Consider the following 20,372-nt stretch of genomic DNA (forward strand, 5'->3'; position numbering starts at 1 on the left):
AGTACCAGAATCCCAGAAAGCCCTTCATGTCTCTATCAATGTAATAACTCCCCCAGCAGTTATCCTACCCACACTTTTAATATCATAGATTGTTTTGCTTCTATCTGAACTTTATACAAATGGAATCCTAGAGCATGTGCCTTTATGTATCTGTCTCCTTTTCTCAACATTATTTTTGTGAAAGCCATCCATGTTGTTGCAAGTAGTTGTAGTTTGTTCATTTCCGTTGCTGTATAAAATTCCACTATGTAAGTATCATCATAGCTCACTTATGCATTTCTCCTGTTGGGAAGACATTTGGGCTGTTTTTGATATTTGTGTGTTACAGATAGTGTTTCTGTGAATACTCTCAACTGGGTCTTTTGGTGAACACGCCTATATTTGTGTAGGATAAATTCTAAGAACAGAATTGGTGAGCCAAAAGACGCATGCCTTCAGCTAAGCAGGCATTTGCCCAAAGTGGTCTCCACCATCAGTGTCCCAGAATTCCAGTCGCTGCTTATCACCATACTTCACGCCACGTCTTTGACATTTTAGCCCTTTTGGTAGATCCATTCATGAGTGCAATGTGGTCTTAGTTTGTATTTCTCATGACTAGTGCTGTTGAGCACTTGTTAATATATTTGTTGGCAACTTGGATAAAGTGAGTCAATTTTCATGAATATTAAGTAGGTAACATAGGTGGTATGTGAATATGGCAGATATCGAACAGGTGATAATTCAATGACTAAAATTGAGTAAACACTGCTTTCATTGAAGAATCTTCTGCTAATTGATATATTCTATTTCTTTAACAAAGCTTTTGCTCTGGTAAATTCAATTTAATAAACGCTTATTGAGAGCTCATTATGAATAACCTCCTATGCAGAATGGTGTCAGGCCACCAAGGTCTATGTCATTGAAAGCTGCCCAGAGGAGACCACATCTAAGCCGAGTCTAGAAGCAGGAGCAGGGTCTGACCGTGGGGCAGAAAGTGGAAGCTAATGTACTGGAAAAGCTTGAATAAAACCTGTAGGTGTGAAGGTGAATGAAACTTTCAGGAAATTCCAAATTTGCAGGTGTGACTACCATAACTGATAAAGAAAACTGCCAACTAGCTTTCTGTAGGGAATTAAGACTTGAAAATGACACTTAACATTAGCCTCCAGAAGAACCAAGGGCCTAGAGTAAGCTGGGCTTAGGGTTCAGTTACATTACAAATATCAAGTTGTGTTGCTTGAAGTATTTGAATTTAACTCATACAATTTACCAGTTATTTTTATACCAAGAGAAATATTCTCGTGCTACGTGGCCTTTTGCTTTCCATGTTAGGCCTGATGTCAGCTCTCTAAAATGCAGGAGTGAGCAATACATTTATTGTCATTGAGAGTATCTGGAGAAACAGTATAAACGCTATAATTTTTCCAGCTAAGCTGCTGTTACCGATGAAACAGAAAAGCACTGGCAGCCTCTAGTTATACAGATAGGCATTTCATTATTCTTTTCTGGGTTGCAATTATTTATTTCTAACTAATGTTTTACATTAGCATTAAAAAACACTCCTTTCAAAAGTACAAGCAGTAGTCAAATGCATTGTCTTTGTCTGAAGTTACATTTTATTTGCTATTCAAAAAATAAAGGTCTTCTTTTTGTCACCTTACATTTTAATATATTTCAATGAAACCTTTCAGAATGATTAGACAGAAGATTTTCTTCCCCACTAGTTTCAAGAATACTTGAAGAATTTAAAATACTGTAGGGAAGGTCTGTAATTTCTGAACATACCTTGTTCTCTTTCAAGGCCAAGTCTAACTCAGTTGTTGAGAGAAATTATGGTGGAGACAAATATGAAGGAAGTGTGTCTTTCTCTAGAGTCAGTAATTACAGCATGCGGTATTCTTTACCTGTAGGTTGAAGAAAAAGTCCCAGTCGGTGGATATTACTGCTCCAGGGTTCAACCCTTTGGCTGGTGCAGGAAAGCAAATGCCACAAGCCAGTAAACCCACCACACCCAAGACGTCCATCATTGAAGAAGAGCAGAACAACGCAGCAAATTCCCAGAAGCATCCTTCCCGAAGGAGTGAGCTGAAGAGGTTCTACACCATTGGTGAGCACCACGATTTATGCAAGTGAATAGATGGGGTCTATCCAAACAGCACAGTGAATGTGTGGGGCTGTGGTTAAATGCCCCTTGTTTATATAACGTGTACAGTCCTCCCTCAGTATCCACTGGTTCCAGGACCCTTCAGGGACACCAAAATCCGAGGATGCTCAAGCCCCTTATATGAAATGGCATAGTATTTGCATATAACCTACACACACCCTCCCATATACTTTAAATCATCTCTAGGTTACTTATAATACCGAATGTGATGTAAATGCTATGTAAATAGTACTGGATGTGCAGAAAATTCAAGTTTTGCTTTTTTGGAACTTGCTGGATATTCCCCCCCAAATACCTTCAATCCTTGGTTGGTTGAATACGTGGATGTGGAACCTGCAGATACAGAGGGCCGACTGTATATCTTTCTGATGGTTTATGGTGGACATCTCATACAGTCTGAACATGGAGTTGGAAAAATACTGCACACCTTCAGCAAAGTTAAGTAAGAGAGTAGGCCTGAGGACCTTCTGTATCCTGCCTAAGAGAAGTAAATTACGTGTATATGGTTTTCCAAGTTTTAAGCTTATGTGCTACTATTTTCATTTTTGCCAGTCTTTAGCCGGGCGCCGTTTTTGTTTTTTGTTTTCGGTTTTTGCTCTTTTCATTCTCCCTCCAGGCTTTCAAGTGGCTGACCCTGTTCTGTCAGGTTGTTGAGACAGTGGTTGATGTCAGCCTGTAACTAACAAAGCCACTAAGAAAATAGAAAATTATTACTGTCTGAGGAAGGACAGATTATGCTGTAGGTCCGTTTTTACCTTGCACATTACTTCACATTGGAGAGATTGAATCACGTCCAGATCCCAATGTATGACAGGGTAGTAGGCTGTGGATAGGGTCTTGCAGACATTATACCGCCTTTTTCCCAGGTAGAATAATATCCTGTAATTTTGAACGTTAACACTTAATTGGAGTGTTAGAGGTAATCAATTCAAATAAGTCGAATTACCAACTTTTATGTACGAATATTTGTTCATCATGTCTTTGGCCTTGATTTTTAACTCACAATAACAATTTTCAGTGTTTTAGGTCTAATTGAGACACAAGTTGCTAAACATATGTATGGTAGAGGTGATGTGTAGGGGAGATGAATCTACCAGGAAGAAGATGGATGCTTCGGTGTTGCTTATTATTTCATTTGGAGAGATTTGGTCATCACCAAAATCCTTAATAGTAGACACTGTTGGCTTAATGGCTTTACTAAAGTTACATCAAAGGGGTCATGTTTTTCTTGGTATCCAGCACCCCACCACCCCATTATGGGATGTTTGGAATTTTTTCTCAGATATTTTAGTGTCTCTATCTAGAAATGTAATCAGATCAGATTTCTAGTCCTGATTCCCATACCAATTTTCTGTGTGACTTTGTTCAGTCATTCTCCTGTGTCTTTGGGTTAAATTACTTCCTTCACACTTGAAGAGGTGCCTCCATGTATGTCTAGTAGTCTTTCAGGATTTGGCTCCTAAAACCATGCTTTCCCTTCCTACCATTTTGTATCTTCTTCCTATATCTACTCTCAGGTTTCCTTTTTTTCCACATGAAGATGTTAAAGTCTTATTTTTTAATAGACAGCAAGCATGGTGTCTTTGAGGATGTCAGTGGTCAGCTATAATGAGAATTGATATAAGAGAGTGTAGACAGGTACATATTTCCATTTTTAAAACTTATGATAGCAGAGTGCTAAAAATCAATCAACTAGAAAAGCCCGTGACGTTTACATAACTGCTTCTCTCTCCATTTTCCAATGTCCTCTCCTCCCACCCTTCAACATGTCCACTACCATCTACTGCTTTTCTGATTTATTAACTGGATAAGAAGACAGTATTTTGCCTTCAGAAAATAGAGTTTATCTTATAAACTCAATATTCCTTGAAGATGAGAAAATGAGGGTAAAACATTGACCCCCAGCTTGGCCAATGTACATAAACAACTAAGCCTGAAAAATAGAATTCTAAATGGTGAGTTTGGATTGCAGAAAGATGAGCTATCAGTTATTTTAAATAGTCCTACAGCTAGTGAATGTTTATTTTTGGATTTGCAACAGTTTGATTTATAAGCAATGTCAGCGGCATGTCTATATGTGAAAATAGACCTGGAGACATTTTCAAGGCTGAAATATTAGCGACCACGTAATCACCTATATTGAAAGATCATTTCACGAAACAAGCCTATTTCAGTATCCCTTAGTAAATGTTTTGGTAATAAAGACGACGACAGTTATAACTGCCATTTATTGGTAATTCCAAATACTAGGCACACATTAAGCTCCTTCCTTCTTTCTCAGTTGATCCTCACAACTCTTGTAAGTATTATACTCTCCATTTTTTTAGATGAGGGGTAGAACCTTAAAGAAATGAAAGAAAACACTGTGAGCCAGAGATAGCCAGCTCTGTGAATGAAATTAGCCTTCTTGTGACATTTTAGAGTCTGCCTTTTATGTCACTCGGAAGGATACCATCCCCGTCTAGAGAGGTGAGCCCGAGGAGTTTCTTTGAGTGATACAGTGGAGTGATATTTTTACTGCAATCCCCAGAAAATTTCACTTAAGGAAACCATGCCAACTAACCCATCCACCAGCCAGCATGCCCTTTCAAATGTCTCAATTTATAGCTCACACAACTGGAAAAACCTGGGAGCCCTCTTGTGGCCAAGTTACTACTACATTTAAATTTAGCAATGAAGTGCAGTACTATATTTAAGTAATCAGTCTAGGAATTGAAGAATTTTTAAATTAAAAAAAAGAACTAGAAAATTTTGGACTTATTTAAATGTCTCTTAGTGGCTAATGAGTGGCTGCAGTAGCTTCTCTAGAAATTTCTTTTGATCTCACAGATTTTATCCCTCATGTATTTATGTATAGGATCTACTTCCTGTTGAGAGAACTCTAGGAAATAAAAAAGATTGCCTCCTTGTATAGACAATAGATTTAGGTCCTTAATTATTCCTAATAACAGAAACATGTTAAAACCATTATAGCAGCAAAAAAAAAAAATGGCATGGCATAAACTCATTACTTTTTATAGGAAAACAATCCATCTTATAAGAAGTATAATAAAATTTCATTGTTTTGATATAAGCAGAGGAAAAGCTGTTCTCTATTGGCGTGAGATATATGAATCTTCAGCTAAATTAAAAGGAGAGTAGCCACTATATCAGGACTGTGGCTAAAGAAAGAGTTTGTTCTGTGCTGCTTTTGTTACCAACTGTATAATCTTGCACAGTTACTTACCATCACTTGACCTTAACCGTCTCATCTGGACAGTGATAGATTTAGACCAAATCAGTCTTTCTGAGTATTTTTTTCTTGCTCGCTTTTTATTATACAGTTGACCATATGAAGTACTGTATATGTTTTCTATCGCTGTGAAACAAATTACCACAAACTTAGCTGTTTAAAACAACACCCATTTATCAGCTCACAGCTGTGTAGGTCAGAAATCCACAAAACATGACTATATTTTCTGCTCGGGGTATCTACAAGGCTAAAATCAAGGTGTTAGCTGGGCTGAGTTCTTGTCTGGAGGTTGGTTCAGCTCGGGAAATGTATGCTTCCAAGTTCATTCCTTTTGTTGGCAGAATTCAGTTCCTTGAAGTGGTAGGTCTGACGTCCCCGTTTCCTGGTTGGCTGTCAACTGGGGCTCACTCTTAGCTTTCAGAGGCTACTCTCTTCCCTTGACATGTGGCCTCTTCCATCTTCAAGCCAGTAACTGCATGTCAAATCCTTCTCTTATGAATCTCTAACTTCCTCTCCTTGGGCTAGCCAAGAAAGCTCTCTGCTTTAAACCGCTTATGTAATTAGGTCAGGGCCACCCAGATGATCTTCCTGTTTCAAAGCCAATAAAACCTAATCATGGGAGTAATGTCCATCATATTCACAGGCCTGGGGATCACACACGTGTGTACATTACAGGGGTGAGGCGTCTTGGGGACCATCTTAGAATTCTGCCTAACACATTGTACACCACTTACCCAGTGCACACTCAACCACCAACATAGCTGAAAAAATTTTCCTGAGAACATTTCCTTACTATCCATTCTGATCGTTATTTTCATTTTTTTAAATGCAATCTCAACACATGAAATTGACTACACGGTCTGTTAATGAGTGGTTGTGACTTACAACTGGACTAGATATTTGAAGTCCTTCAGGTACTTACAATTCTATTATTAGTTTTAAATAAAAGTGTTAATTAGAACTAGAATAATATAGTATTAAATTAGTGGACTGGCTCTAATGGGTAAACAGATGAAAACAGAATAGAATTGTTCCCTACTCCAGTTTTTGTTTGTGCTCGGTAAAACTACTTGAGTTTAACAATGTATATAAGAAACCTATATCCTTCAAAAACATAGTCCCTACTTAAAGATGGAAAATGAAACCAAATAGTAGACTCATATTTTTAATACTCCGTGTATTCTCTACATTTAATTTAGAGAACTACACGTAAGGACTTCTGAAAAGAGTTGTAAAGCAGATGTAGAGATAGTGAAGAAGACTGGGCATGCAGAATCCAAAAGTGTCCCAGCACTCCCTAAGCTGGGCTTGTAAATCCATGCAATATTCATTCCTTGATTCAGAATCTAAAGCCAGAGTTCGTACATCTCTCTCCAGCATCTGTGACTATTAGTAAAATGTGCTGATGTCTTTCCATTCTGAGACTTTTTTCGCTTGACAGTTAGGAAGTGGGACAGGTCTTGAATAGATGTCTCCATAATCAGAGTCATTCAGTGACACACCACATGCTGATTTGTCCTCGATCAGACCCAGCTGTGTGAAGGCCTCATAGAAGATGCTGCTCAGAATAAGAAGAAGGGTAAAACAGAGATCCCTGCTCTTGAGGTGTTCATCACGTGTCGGTGGGGGAGGGAGTGCTTGGTTAAAACAGGCACACCAGTGAGTAGAATACAAGACAGATGCTCTCAATGCCATGGGTGGGGCCAGAGGTAGGGGAGATGAGTGAGGAGTAGCGGAGGGCAGGGGAGGTTCACTCAAAGTGCTGTGGAATCCAGAAGATGGAGAAATCACATCAGACCTTAAAGGCACTCCTGGGCTCTTTATTGGCTTCATAGATCTAGTCACTGTTCATCACCCTCCGTTCTCCTCGCTGCCTTGACATCTAGCACTTAGCTGTCTTCCTTATCTTCTTGTGTTAGCATGTCTCCATACCAAATCTCAATTCTTATGAGTAGGAAAGGATGGCATTAATGTCATTAATCCTAACACTGAGTAGAGTGTAAGGCACACAGTAAGTGGTGGAGGTAGTGGAGATGAACCTTGCCCTTTTCAGTGGAGGAGGAGGGAGGAAATGGGCCAAGAGCTTAGTGTAAAGAAGAGCTTTGAATACTTCCAGGCATGAGAGAAGGATTGGAACCCCTGCTGTGGAGAACAATGAATAAGGTCTACAACTTTTAAATCTGTTAAGAAATTAGAAAAAGGTTAGATTTAGCAAAACCCTTTTAAAATTTATTTATTTAGTTATTTTGCGGTATGCGGGCCTCTCACTGTTGTGGCCCCTCCCGCTGCGGAGCACAGGCTCCGGATGCGCAGGCTCAGCGGCCATGGCTCACGGGCCCAGCCGCTCCGCGGCACGTGGGATCTCCCCGGACTGGGGCACGAACCTGTGTCCCCTGCATCGGCAGGAGGACTCTCAACCACTGCGCCACCAGGGAAGCCCTTAATTTACTTTTTTAATTGAAGTATAATTGATTTACAGTGTTGTGATAATTTCTGTTGTACAGGAAAGTGACTCAGTTACATTACATACATATATATACATATGTGTGTGTGTGTGTATATATATATATATATATAGATATTCTTTTTCAGATTCTTTTCCATTATAGGTTATTATAAGATATTGAATATAGTTCCCTATGCTATACAGTAGGTCCTTATTTTATTTGTAGTAATTTGTATCTGTTAATCCCAAATTCCCAATTTATCCCTCCCCCCTTTCCCCTTTGGTAACCACAGGTTTGTTTTCTATGTCTACGAGTCTATTTTTTGTTTTGTAAATAAGTTCATTTGTACCATTTTTTTAGGTTCCACATATAAGTGATATCATATGATATTTGCCTTTCTCTGTCTGACCTATTTCACTTAGTATGATAATCTCTACATTCATCCATGTTGCTGCAAATGGCATTATTTCATTTTTATGGCTGAGTATATTCCATTTTCTCTCTGTGTGTGTGTGTGTGTGTGTGTGTGTGTGTGTGTGTATGTACACATCTTAATGTCATCTTTATCCATTCATCTGGGGGTTTTTTAATATTTATTTATTTTTGGATGTGTCATGTCAGTTGCAGCATGTGGGATCTTTTGTTGTGGTGCACAGGCTCTTCGCTGGGGCGCGTGGGCTTCTCTCTAGTTGTGGCGCACGGGTTCCAGAGTACGTGGCCTCTATAGTTGCAGCACACAGGCTGTCTAGTTGTGGCATGTGGGCTCAGTGATGCACGGGCTTAGTTACCCTGCAGCATGTGAGATCTTAGTCCCCTGTCCAGGGGTCGAACCTGCGTCCCCTGCATTGGAAGGTGGATTCTTAACCACTGGACCACCAGAGAAGTCCCTCCATTCATCTGTTGATGGACATTTAGGTTGCTTCCATGTCTTGACTATTGTAAATAGTGCTGCAGTGAACATTGGGGTGCATGTATGTTTTCAAATTAGAGTTTTTGTCTCTTCCAGATATATGCCCATGAGTGGGATTGCTGGATCATATGGTAACTCTACTTTTAGGTTTTAAGGAACCTCATACTGTTCTCCATAGTAGCTGTACCAATTTACGTTCCCACCAACAGTGTAGGAGCGTCCCCTTTTCTCCACACCCTCTCCAACATTTATTATTTGTAAACTTTGTGATGATGGCCATTCTGACTGGTGTGAGGTGATACCTCATTGTAGTTTTGATTTGCATTTCTCTAATAATTAACAATGTTGAGCATCTTTTCAATATGGCTGTTGGCCATCTATATGTCTTCTTTGGAGAAATGTCCATTTAGATCTTCTGCCCATTTTTTTGATTGGGTTGTTTGCCTTTTTGATAATCAGCTGTATGAGCTGTTTGTATATTTTGGAAATTAAGCCCTTGTCGGTCGCATCATTTGCAAATATTTTCTCCCATTCCTTAGGTTGTCTTTTTGTTTTGTTTATGGTTTCCTTTGCTGTGCAAAAGCTTATAAGATTGATTAGGTCCCATTTGTTTATTTTTGCTTTTATTTCTTTTGCCTTGGGAGACTGACCTAAGAAAACATTGCTACGATTTATGTCAGAGAATGTTTTGCCTGTGTTCTCTTCTAGGAGTTTAATGGTGTCACGTATTATATTTAAAACTCCCTTTTATTATGCTATTATTTATTTATTTATTTATTATAAGGAAGGTCAGTAGTAACATACCCTTGTTTATTTTTTAATTTAAGTATTCTCATTTTTCTTTTTTTTTTAACATCTTTATTGGCGTATAATTGCTTTACAATGGTGTGTTAGTTTCTGCTTTATAACAAAGTGTATCAGTTATACATATACATATGTTCCCATATCTCTTCCCTCTTGCGTCTCCCTCCCTCCCACCCTCCCTATCCCACCCCTCCAGGCGGTCACAAAGCACCGAGCTGATCTCCCTGTGCTATGCGGCTGCTTCCCACTAGCTATCTACCTTACGTTTGGTAGTGTATATATGTCCATGCCTCTCTCTCGCTTTGTCACAGTTCACCCTTCCCCCTCCCCATATCCTCAAGTCTGTTCTCCAGTAGGTCTGCGTCTTTATTCCTGTCTTACCCCTAGGTTCTTCATGACATTTCTTTTTCTTAAATTCCATATATATGTTTTAGCATACGGTATTTGTCTTTCTCTTTCTGACTTACTTCACTCTGTATGACAGACTCTAGGTCTATCCACCTCATTACAAATAGCTCTATTTCATTTCTTTTTGTGGCTGGGTAATATTCCATCGTATATATGTGCCACGTCTTCTTTATCCATTCATCCGATGATGGGCACTTAGGTTGTTTCCATCTCCAGGCTATTGTAAATAGAGCTGCAATGAACATTTTGGTACATGACTCTTTTTGAATTTTGGTTTTCTCAGGGTATATGCCCAGTAGTGGGATTGCTGGGTCATATGGTAGTTCTATTGGTAGTTTTTTAAGGAACCTCCATACTGTTCTCCATAGTGGCTGAACCAATTCGCATTTATTATGCTATTTAAATGCTCTCTGCAAGTTCAGAGACAAGGCAGAAAAGGGTTGAAGTTAGCCTTCCCAGGTTCTTGGCTCAGCAGGGCTTCCAAACAGGGCCAGTAGGGGGCTCCTTGGATAACAGGTGTCTGTATAATACTTCTGGAACTTTCCTACAGTTGAGACTTCTGTGCAGGTCCTCACCTTGTCAAGCGAACTAACAGTCTGCTCACGCCTTTTAATCTCTTGTTTGCCCTTATGGATCAGTCTCTACCTTTTGTCCTTTCTATATTAATCTCACTGTATCACCTTTGTTGAATACCATGTATGATGAATAGGTCAGTGTTCTCTACACAGTAATTTCCAGTTATATTCAGATAAACAAATTCTGGGTTTATTTGGTGGATGTGTTTAACTCAGACTTTTTCATATATGAAAATATGTTCCTTCATTTATTAACCTATTCACTTATTAATTAAATAAATATTTATTAAATGCCTACTACAAACCAGGCCTTGTTCAAAGTGCCACTAATACAAGAGAAAATAAGACCAAGTCCAGGCACTCAGGTGCTTATACTCTAGTGGGAAAAGCAGGGTATAAATAAGCAACTAGTTATTCATTGTCAATGAATAGTACGTTTTTAAAGAAAAATAAAACAGGTTAATGGAGGAGGGCGATAGAAAAGTTACTCTGTAAAATGTGTTTAAACCTTATACAATTTTTATAAACATTCTAGCAGATAAATGATACAGTTCTGAGAAATCAGTTAGGCTGGTTTCAATTACAGGACATTTGATACATTAATAATAGATTTTTCAAAGAGTTGTTTTTTGCTTGGCATAGAATTAATTTATGAAAAGACTAATGGAATTGATATTTGCAGCATGAAGAAGAAAATGATTGAGGGAAAATTTAATGATCCTCAAGCTTCCCAGCATTGTTTTGAAAAGGAGGTGCCCAGATGTTCTTCACTTCTACCAAGAAAAGAATAAGTTGTAGCAAAGAATATAAAAATTAAATACTGGGGGAATGTAACAATTTGAGCACCGTTACTGGGGAAGTTTGGGTCGTGTTTTCTAAAGTACAGCTGTTATGTCTTTAGAGTGGTTTAGGCATCAACTTGCCTGGAACAGTGCTCCGATCAGCTCTCCAAGATCCTAAATGGTTTTGATCAGTGGCAGGAAGGCGGAAGGGTGGTCGTTCATTCCACTGCGTTTACTGAGCTCCTTCTTTTGGTCCCAGAGGCAGGATGGATCAAGGGTGAGGAACTTGGCCTCTGGAATCTGATGTCTAAGTTGGAATCCCATTCCCCCTGCTAGTTATGTGACCATAAACAAGGCACTTAGAATCTCAAAGCTCAGTGTCTTCACTTATAAAAGGAAATGAAACTGCTGCTTCCTGAAAGGGCCGTTGTGAGGAGTAAATGAAGTAGCCTATGTAAAGTGCTTATAATAGTGCCTAGAACATGGAAGTTCTCCATGAATATTGGTGAGCTTGTTATTGTCACTGGGCATTCAAGATGCAGCATGAATGAGGCGTCCTGATTGCTGCCCGCCTGCTATGTGAAGCTAGCCTCCTGCCCTGATCCTTGTGGATATGCTCGCTTATCCCCTGGTTTTTAGCAGGTGGTTCCTCATTCCCCACAAGATAAGGTTGTTTGTTGCTCTGTAGACCTTTCATGCTCTGCCCCAGTTTACTCTCCAGCTTAGTCTCAGACCCCAGCCCCACACTCTAGCCATGCTCATTGTGGTTTCCCAAAGGTGTCCTTCCGTATGATGTATGATGGGCTTTATGGAAGTGTTTCCTTCTGCCTAGAACAGTGTTAGGATTCCATCCAAATTCTCCTCATACTTGGCGACACCTTCCCCAGATTTGATCAACATGAAAAGATTCAAAGCATTTTAACATATGCATTGTCAGTTTCTTAGGTGACTAAAAAATACATGTTAAATTCAGTGAACGCTTATAACATTCCTAAAAGATGAGTAGGATACTCGTTATGGCCACCCCAGAGCATTCTTGGGAATTGAGTCTCTGAAAGTTGAATGACTTTTTCACGATCACACTGGAAATGGTGGCAAAGTCAAGGAAAGAATAAGTAGATTGATAACTAATGGTAAAGAGTTTATCTTCTGCATGTTTTCAGGTCAATTCTCTTCTCAAAAACAAAAACAAAAATGAAATTTGATCATTGACAGAGATCTCAGTAAGTGGTTTCGCAAGCGCTAGTCCATACCTTTTATGGCGAAACAGATGCATTAAAAAAAGAATACTAGTTTTTCATGAAATTACATTTATTCGATTAAAGTGACCATCTTTTCCTTCTTTTGCTCATCCTTCCTTCTTTCTTTCCTTCTTCCCTTCCTCTCTTTTCTTCTTTTCTCACCTCCTTCCTCGTGTTAAAATGGACTGCCTTCTGTGAAATGATGGCATAGTATATGTATTGCTTTTGTAGAATTTTTTAATAAGATGTGTTTTTTTTTTGTTTTTTTGGTTTTTTTTTTGCGGTACGCGGGCCTCTCACCGCTGTGGCCTCTCCCACGGCGGAGCACAGGCTCCGGACACGCAGGCTCAGGGGCCATGGCTCACGGGCCCAGCCGCTCCACGGCATGTGGGCTCTTCCCGGACCGGGACACGAACCCGCGTCCTCTGCATCAGCAGGCGGACTCCCAACCACTGCGCCACCAGGGAAGCCCTAAGATGTGTTATTTTTAAATCTCCTCACTTGTCAAAATTAAGTTAGAAAATGTCCCCCAAATATTCTTTTGAAATATTACTCTTCTGTGAAATTGTAAAAGTCTGACATCCACTGATCTTGTCCTTTGCCCTGCCTTCAGAATAGAATATCTTCAACATTCCAAACTTCAACATTCCAAATTTGTATCTTACTAACCCCAGGCTGCTTACATATTGAAAAGAGAGCCTACAGAATTAGGTGTTCCCTGGGAATTCTTCTGAGTAGTTGGCAAAATTAAAAGAGTAATAACTGGTTTGGAAACTCTAAAAAGGGAAAAGCAAGACACGTATTTAACTACTTTTTAATTGCAATACACCAGGCATTTAAAAGTATCACCACATAACTTATATGCCTCTCCTTCTGAATCTAGACTTTTTAATTATAAGAATAAAAAAGATCGACTCTAAAGTGAAAATATTGTAGCGGGAAAGAGAAAGAAAAAAAAGGAAAAGACTAATCTCGCTGGAGGTGACACATTCTGCAGCCTGAAACTAGGTCACCGCTGAACCAGAACCTTCTCTCCACGCTAGAAGATTCTTCATGTAAAAGCAGGAAGTCTCTGATTTAATCAGAACAAGCAACTTGGCACACAGGTCACTGTCTATAAGCACAGAAACTCAAATGGGTAACTGCTCTGAGGGTTCAGATTAAATTATGTCCCTGAGAAAAATTACTTTGTTTTGAATTGAAGTTTGATGACTTCTTATACTTTCTGGGTCACAAGATTATTTAAGGAAAATTATTCTGTTGCTGAGGTTCCTTGTTATACATGGAATCTGGACTTCCCTAAATGGACCTGGGCTTTTCACAGATTTCAAAGACTGCTGCACATGTAGAAGTGCCTTTTCTTTTTGACCCACATTGCATTAGATTGGCCCGTTTGTATTAAGATAATGGAATTTGAAGATATTGAAAATCCAAGTTCAGTTTTTTTGTTTACTTGTGGGGTAAGCAGACCTTGGGATTCAGTGTATGAAAATCTGTGTCTGTGTGTATGTGCTGGAGGGGTATTTGAATGGGTTTTTATTTCATGTCATTTAAAAAATTCCATTTAAAATCCACTTTAAAACATGAGGCCTAGGAAAACCACAGATGAAAACTTCTTTTCCAGTCTAGAATAAATATGAACACTTTATTTCTTTCAAGAGAAATTAGATTTTTTAACTAAGCATTTATACAATTTTAACTAAATTTTGCTAATCAGTAGAGGTGTACTCAGAAAGAAGAAAAAGATGTTTGTTTGATACCCCTATAGATTGGTAATGTTTGTAACATGCTAGATAAGCTTGCCAACTGTAATTTACAAAGTTACCACCATATTTTGTACATTTGCCATATTCTCTTTTGCCCTGATTCTGTTATTGTTCTCTGTCAGAGGTAATCAACCCAGGATCAAGAAACACAGCTTAATCATGGCTGTGATAAATGGATTATGAAATGTCAATACCCCAGGGTTTCCTTGAGCTACTGGTGTTGGTTTGGTATTTGAGTTGCAGCATAGCTTATAACTTATTAGAAACAAATTATACCTGTCAATTTATTGAACGATTTCTAAGCAGCCTAATTGAAGCTATACTGGTTAAAATTGTGTAATAATTTAAACAGACATTGTTTCGTGGTGGAGAAGTAATCATGATCTTATTTGAAATTTGCTAAATTCCTATGACAAGAAATCCGTCAGCACTGCCAGCCATCAGAACTTGCCCTTTCCCCCTGCCAATGCTTGTCGGAACGTTCCTTTCCACTGAACCATGGCTAGGGGAAGAAAATGACAGATTATTAAGAAATACCTACTTTGTTTTAAACGTTAAGGGATAGAATTAATGGCATTTTGAACAGTGAAATATGTTCAAATTTCCCCCGTATTTCCATTTTTTAAACAAAGCATCAATTTAAAGAGTTTCTAGATATACCCTGAGAAAACCAAAATTCAAAAAGAGTCATGTACCAAAATGTTCATTGCAGCTCTATTTACAATAGCCAGGACATGGAAACAACCTAAGCGCCCATCATCGGATGAATGGATAAAGAAGATGTGGCACATATACACAATGGAATATTACTCAGCCTTAAAAAGAAATGAAATTGAGCTATTTGTAATGAGATGGATAGAACTAGAGTCTGTCATACAGAGTGAAGTAAGTCAGAAAGAAAAAGACAAATACCGTATGCTAACACATATATATGGAATTTAAGGGAAAAAAATGTCATGAAGAGCTAGGGGTAAGATAGGAATAAAGACGCAGACCTACTGGAGAACGGACTTGAGGATATGGGGAGGGGGAAGGGTGAGTTTTGACAGGGCGAGAGAGAGTCATGGACATATACACACTAACAAACGTAGTAAGGTAGATAGCTGGGGGGAAGCAGCCGCAAGGCACAGGGATATTAGCTCGGTGCTTTGTGACAGCCTGGAAGGGTGGGATGGGGAGAGTGGGAGGGAGGGAGACGCAAGAGGGAGGACATATGGGAACATATGTATGTGTATAGCTGATTCACTTTGTTATAAAGCAGAAACTAACACACCATTGTAAAGCAATTATACCCCAATAAAGATGTTTAAAAAAAAAAAAAAAAGAGTTTCTAGGATCTTGCAAACGTTCAGAAATAAAGCTCTTGATAGCCCCTTGTTATGCTGCGTGCCTGAAACCAATATAATGTCTATGTCAGTTATACCTCGATGAAAAATATATTTAAAAAAGCAATTGATATCTCCTGATTTTTTAGGATATGGCTTTTCTTCCTACTTCATATCTAAAGACATTTTTCACACATTAAAAAAACCTGCAAGATTCATGCTCCTCAACAAAATTTTGACCATGTTCACACTCTGACCAAAAGAATATTACTGAGAAGAATGTGAAAATAGTTGAAAGTGAGACACAATTGAGGGAAATGCCTCTATTTGCTATTTCTGCCAGAGGTTTTGAAATGACTTTGACTATAGTTAATTACTTTGAATAGCCCAATTATAAATGTTTCGGTGACCATTCCTAATAGACTCACTATAAATCATGTGCACATCTACATGCAAGCAAGCTTTTAGTGAGCTATTTTAAAACTTCACTAATTCAAACCTTGAATCATCTGAACAGACTATGACCTAAAAAGGCTTTGTGTCAGTATAATCTATGAATAAAAAGCTATGTGAATTCTTAATGGAAACATGATTTCAGAATACAGAAAATATTATGTTCAGCAAATTAGCTTAACAGCCTTTTAGTAGGTAAAAATACCTGCTAAGAGAAATTCATGTAATGGTTTTGAAGTAATGTTATCTAATACTTAACCTATTTCATGTTAGTATGTATGTTTGAAGATAACAAAGTTAAATACCTTCAAAATATTATCTGAATAAGTCTTTAGCTATTTAAATGGTTGTTTCCTGGAGGAGAAGGCCTATATTGTCTGTGTAATCATGGCCGACACATCTTAGCATCCCATTTCCTCCATTCTCCTTGGTCATTTATTTGGTCAGCCTGTTTCATGAGTTGGAATCTTAAGTCTTCTGGTACATTCAGTCTTATGGACATTAAATATTAAGATGTTACACATTAAGTATATGGACGATAGTCCATCACGGAGAAATCAGTAAGACTTTAAACAGTGCCTGCCTACCTGCTGCATCACAGTATTTTTTATTTGCTAGGATTTGCACTCAAGAATCCTTGGACTTGATTTTGTTGCTTAAATTTTAATACGTCGATAGAAAGGACATTGATTTCCTCTCCTAGTTCTCTGAGCCAAAGGAGGCAAAAATTATCATCAATAGTATATTGGAAATAAAATATCATAGGTGCCCACAGAGAGTTTTACCTTGTGACTCTGTTTAGTGAGTGTCTCATAAACCAGTTCAAAACAATTTCCTTTTTAATTAGGCAATTTTAGTGTCTTTGAGGTCTTTTTCAAGTATTATTTCAAGTGAGTCATCATATAGCAGAACAGCAGAATACTGTTTACTCTAACTAAAGAAACAGGGTATCTGGTGTGCTATTTGAGGCTACAAAGTTTCACTTCCTACTTTAAATAATTCTCTCAAATTACAGATCTTTCTTGATATGAGAAACATTCTTGTAAATAAACATAGGGTGAGTGGGATGGGATAGGGATAGCCAAAAAGTCGCACTAAAATAAGAAAAAGAGGAATATCAATAGTAATTCGCTCTCCCCATGCTCTCATTTATTTTTTTCATCTCTACCCCTAAATAAGCCTATCTAAATCTCAGTTCGGTGGTCAGTTTTAAGAATGCTTATTCATTCATTTAATAAATGAATGACTGCTGTTGACAATTGGCAGTTGGAGATGAGGCTTGAGAAAGATGAGGGGCCAGATAATGGGGCATCTTGTGGGCTGTACTATAGAATTTGGACTTAATCATGACACCTTGGGAATTGTTGAAGGTTTTTGCCTAGGGGAGTACCTTGATAAGGTTGCTTTATAGAGAGATGTTTTGAGCATCATATAGAGAATGGGTTGGGGCTATACATGCCTAGAGACAGAAAAACCTTTTAGATGTATAAGTGTCAGGGCTAATTAGATATTATGCTGTACGGCTTAAGAGCTTTGGCTCTGGAATTACACAGATCTAGTTTTGGATACCCACACAGCCATTCTAAGTAGCTCTGTGACCTTGGACAAGTCACTTAACCTCACTGATTTTCCTCTGGGAAGTGAGAATAGTACCCTGTACCACTCAGGTTTGTAATAAGGTTTATATGAGGTAACGTGTACAAATTGCTTACTAGATCCTGGCACAGAGTAACACACAGTAGAAGTTAAATAAAAAGTAAAGTATCAAAATAATATTAATGGAGAGTGACAAAGTCCTAATCTAAGGCAGAGGCAATATGAGAGGAGAGAATTACAGAGGGGTGATGGATATAAATGGGGAGGAACTGGTGACCAGCTGGAAATGAAAAAGAAGAAGATTTTCCAATCAGTTCTATGATTTCAAGTTTTGAATGCTTGAAGCAATGATAGCTGACATTTTTCAATTAAGGTATATCTTCTTTTCTAAACCAAACAAATATTTCTATGGGCCAGAAAAGGGGTAGAAACACATAGCAATAAAGGAGCATGGAACCCACAGTCAAGAACAGCTCAAGAGGACATGATATCTAAATGTAATGTGGTATCCTGGATGGGATCCTGGAACAGAAAAGGGACATTAGGTTAAAATGTAAGGAAGTCTGGATAAAGTATGGACTTTAGTTAATAGCAATGAGTCAGTATTAGCTTATTAATTATAACAAATGTAACTAATCAATATAAGAGGTTAATAATAGGGGAAACTGGGTATGGGATATATGAGAACTCTGTACTATCTTAGCAATTTTTCGATAAATCTAAAAACTTAAACAGAAAATTTTATTTAAAAAAAATGCGTACCATGCACATTAGAAGAACAGAGCCCCACTTACTTCTTCAAATTTAGCAGCTGAGCAGGGATTCCCAACCATGAAAGGCTGGAAAAAGCTGTGATTACTGGGTTGTGGCTCAGCGTAAGCTTCAGAGGCCAGAGGAAACAGAGAGAGGCTTGGAACCTGGACCTAGGAGAAGCCACCCCTCCATTCCACGGCCGAATCGATTTTCTCGCCATGAGCCACCAATACAAGACCTTATTCTGGAATGGAAGTCTCGGGGGCAAGTTGAGCTAAGAGGAAAATGGCTAGAGGAAGTGAAGGCACTAGAGAGAGGGAAAAAAATGTGAAACCTAAAAGCTCGCTCTCAAGAGGAGTCCGAAACTAAAATTGAAGTACACGAGGAAAGCTAAAACTGAGAAAGTCAACAAAATCAACAACTGGGTGAGGAATTCACTAGAGAAAATGAAAAAAAAAAAAAAATGTTAGTTTTTAAATTGACTTTATGATTTGTGTGAGGCTTCTAGGATAACTGTTGAGTTTCTGATTTGAACACCTAGGTGCATGGGGTTAGCATTCACAAAGATGGGAAATGCTCAGGGGATAGCTATTGAAATGGGATATTGAGTTCGATTGTGGGTCCGTTGAGCTTTGAGATTCCTGAGGGGATAGGCAGTTGGATCTGCAGTTCTGGTGCACAGGAGGTAGGTTTAGGATGAAGATGTCTCTCCAAATCAGCATGTAAGTATAACGGAGTTTCTTAAGAAGAGTGAATAAAGTGATAAAGAAAAGAGTCCTCCCCAAAATTTAAGGGGTAGGAGCAGACCAACAGGCTGCAAAGGAAACTGAGAAAGGACGAACAAGGACGTAGGAGGAATCTTTGTGGTTTCCTCAAGCTCTATAATCCTATAAATTGTCCCCTTGTTGCCTCTACTAGTTATTTAGGAAAGAAATGAAACTATGCTATTCACATGACCAAACATGCAAAAGATTATCATGATGAGGCCTTGACATCCTAGGATTCAGGAAGAAATGTGTTCAAGAAAGCTATGTTGGAAGAGGGGCAGGGGGAATATTCTTTGTCAAAGAGAGAGGGAACAGCAACTTCTCTTTGGTTCCCTTCTTTGGTCATCCCCTGTGATTTAAGTCTACTGGAGTAATAAAATCTGTCAAGAAAAATGGGATGAACTGGGATTGATGTCATAAGTATCACATCAGAAACCTTTTGATGTTAAAGGCAAATGGTTTCTATCTGATTTAGAGGAATGTCAATGCATCCGAAAACGTCTTTTTCCAGTATTGAATCAGTATTCATGAGTCTGTCCTCTTAGCGTAAATCACACTTGTGATTCATTCTCTTTAAACACCCTACTTACTGCAGAGTCATGTCACATCACACAGTCTGAGAACTTTCTCCTCCCTTATTTGGGGACTTGTAGAAAACTTCAGGATAAACAGCAGACAGCAAATGACTCAGGGTTTCAAGGCGGTTCCGTGATACACCACCTGAAGAGGGGAAAGGCTTGGTTTTTTTTTTTTAATCTGTCTTTCCCCAATAGTTTTTTTTTTTCTTTATTTCTTTTTTATTTTTTTAACATTTTTATTGGAGTATAATTGCTTTACAATGGTGTGTTAGTTTCTGCTTTACAACAAAATGAATCAGTTACACATATACATATGTTCCCATATCTCTTCCCTCTTGCGTCTCCCTCCCTCCCACCCTCCCTATCCCACCCCTCCAGGCGGTCACAAAGCACCGAGCTGATCTCCCTGTGCTGTGCGGCTGCTTCCCACTAGCTAGCTACCTTACTTTTCATCAGCAGCACTCAGAAAGGAAAGCTTTAAAGCCTTCAGGCTATTCTAAAGAATCCCTTCTTAAATGGGAGAATCTTATAAAAATGCAGAGGCCGACTCAGTAGGCCTGGGGTGGGACCCACCATTTCGCATCTGTAGCAA

At 38.7% G+C, this 20,372-nt stretch overlaps 1 protein-coding gene across 2 annotated transcripts in view; it reads left to right on the top strand.

Moving 5' to 3' along the window:
* The first annotated feature begins 1,896 nt into the window (after positions 1 to 1,896).
* The window catches only part of OXR1 (oxidation resistance 1), a 237,138-nt gene continuing 218,662 nt past the window's right edge, over positions 1,897 to 20,372 (top strand). For both annotated transcript variants that reach the window (XM_065895767.1, XM_065895769.1), the window contains exon 1: positions 1,897 to 2,086. In XM_065895767.1, coding sequence (XP_065751839.1) covers positions 1,963 to 2,086 — 124 coding nt within the window. In that variant the 5' untranslated portion in view covers positions 1,897 to 1,962. The remainder of the gene's footprint in view (positions 2,087 to 20,372) is intronic.

This window comes from Phocoena phocoena, chromosome 17 (genome assembly GCF_963924675.1).
Source record: "Phocoena phocoena chromosome 17, mPhoPho1.1, whole genome shotgun sequence".
NCBI lineage: Eukaryota > Metazoa > Chordata > Mammalia > Artiodactyla > Phocoenidae > Phocoena > Phocoena phocoena.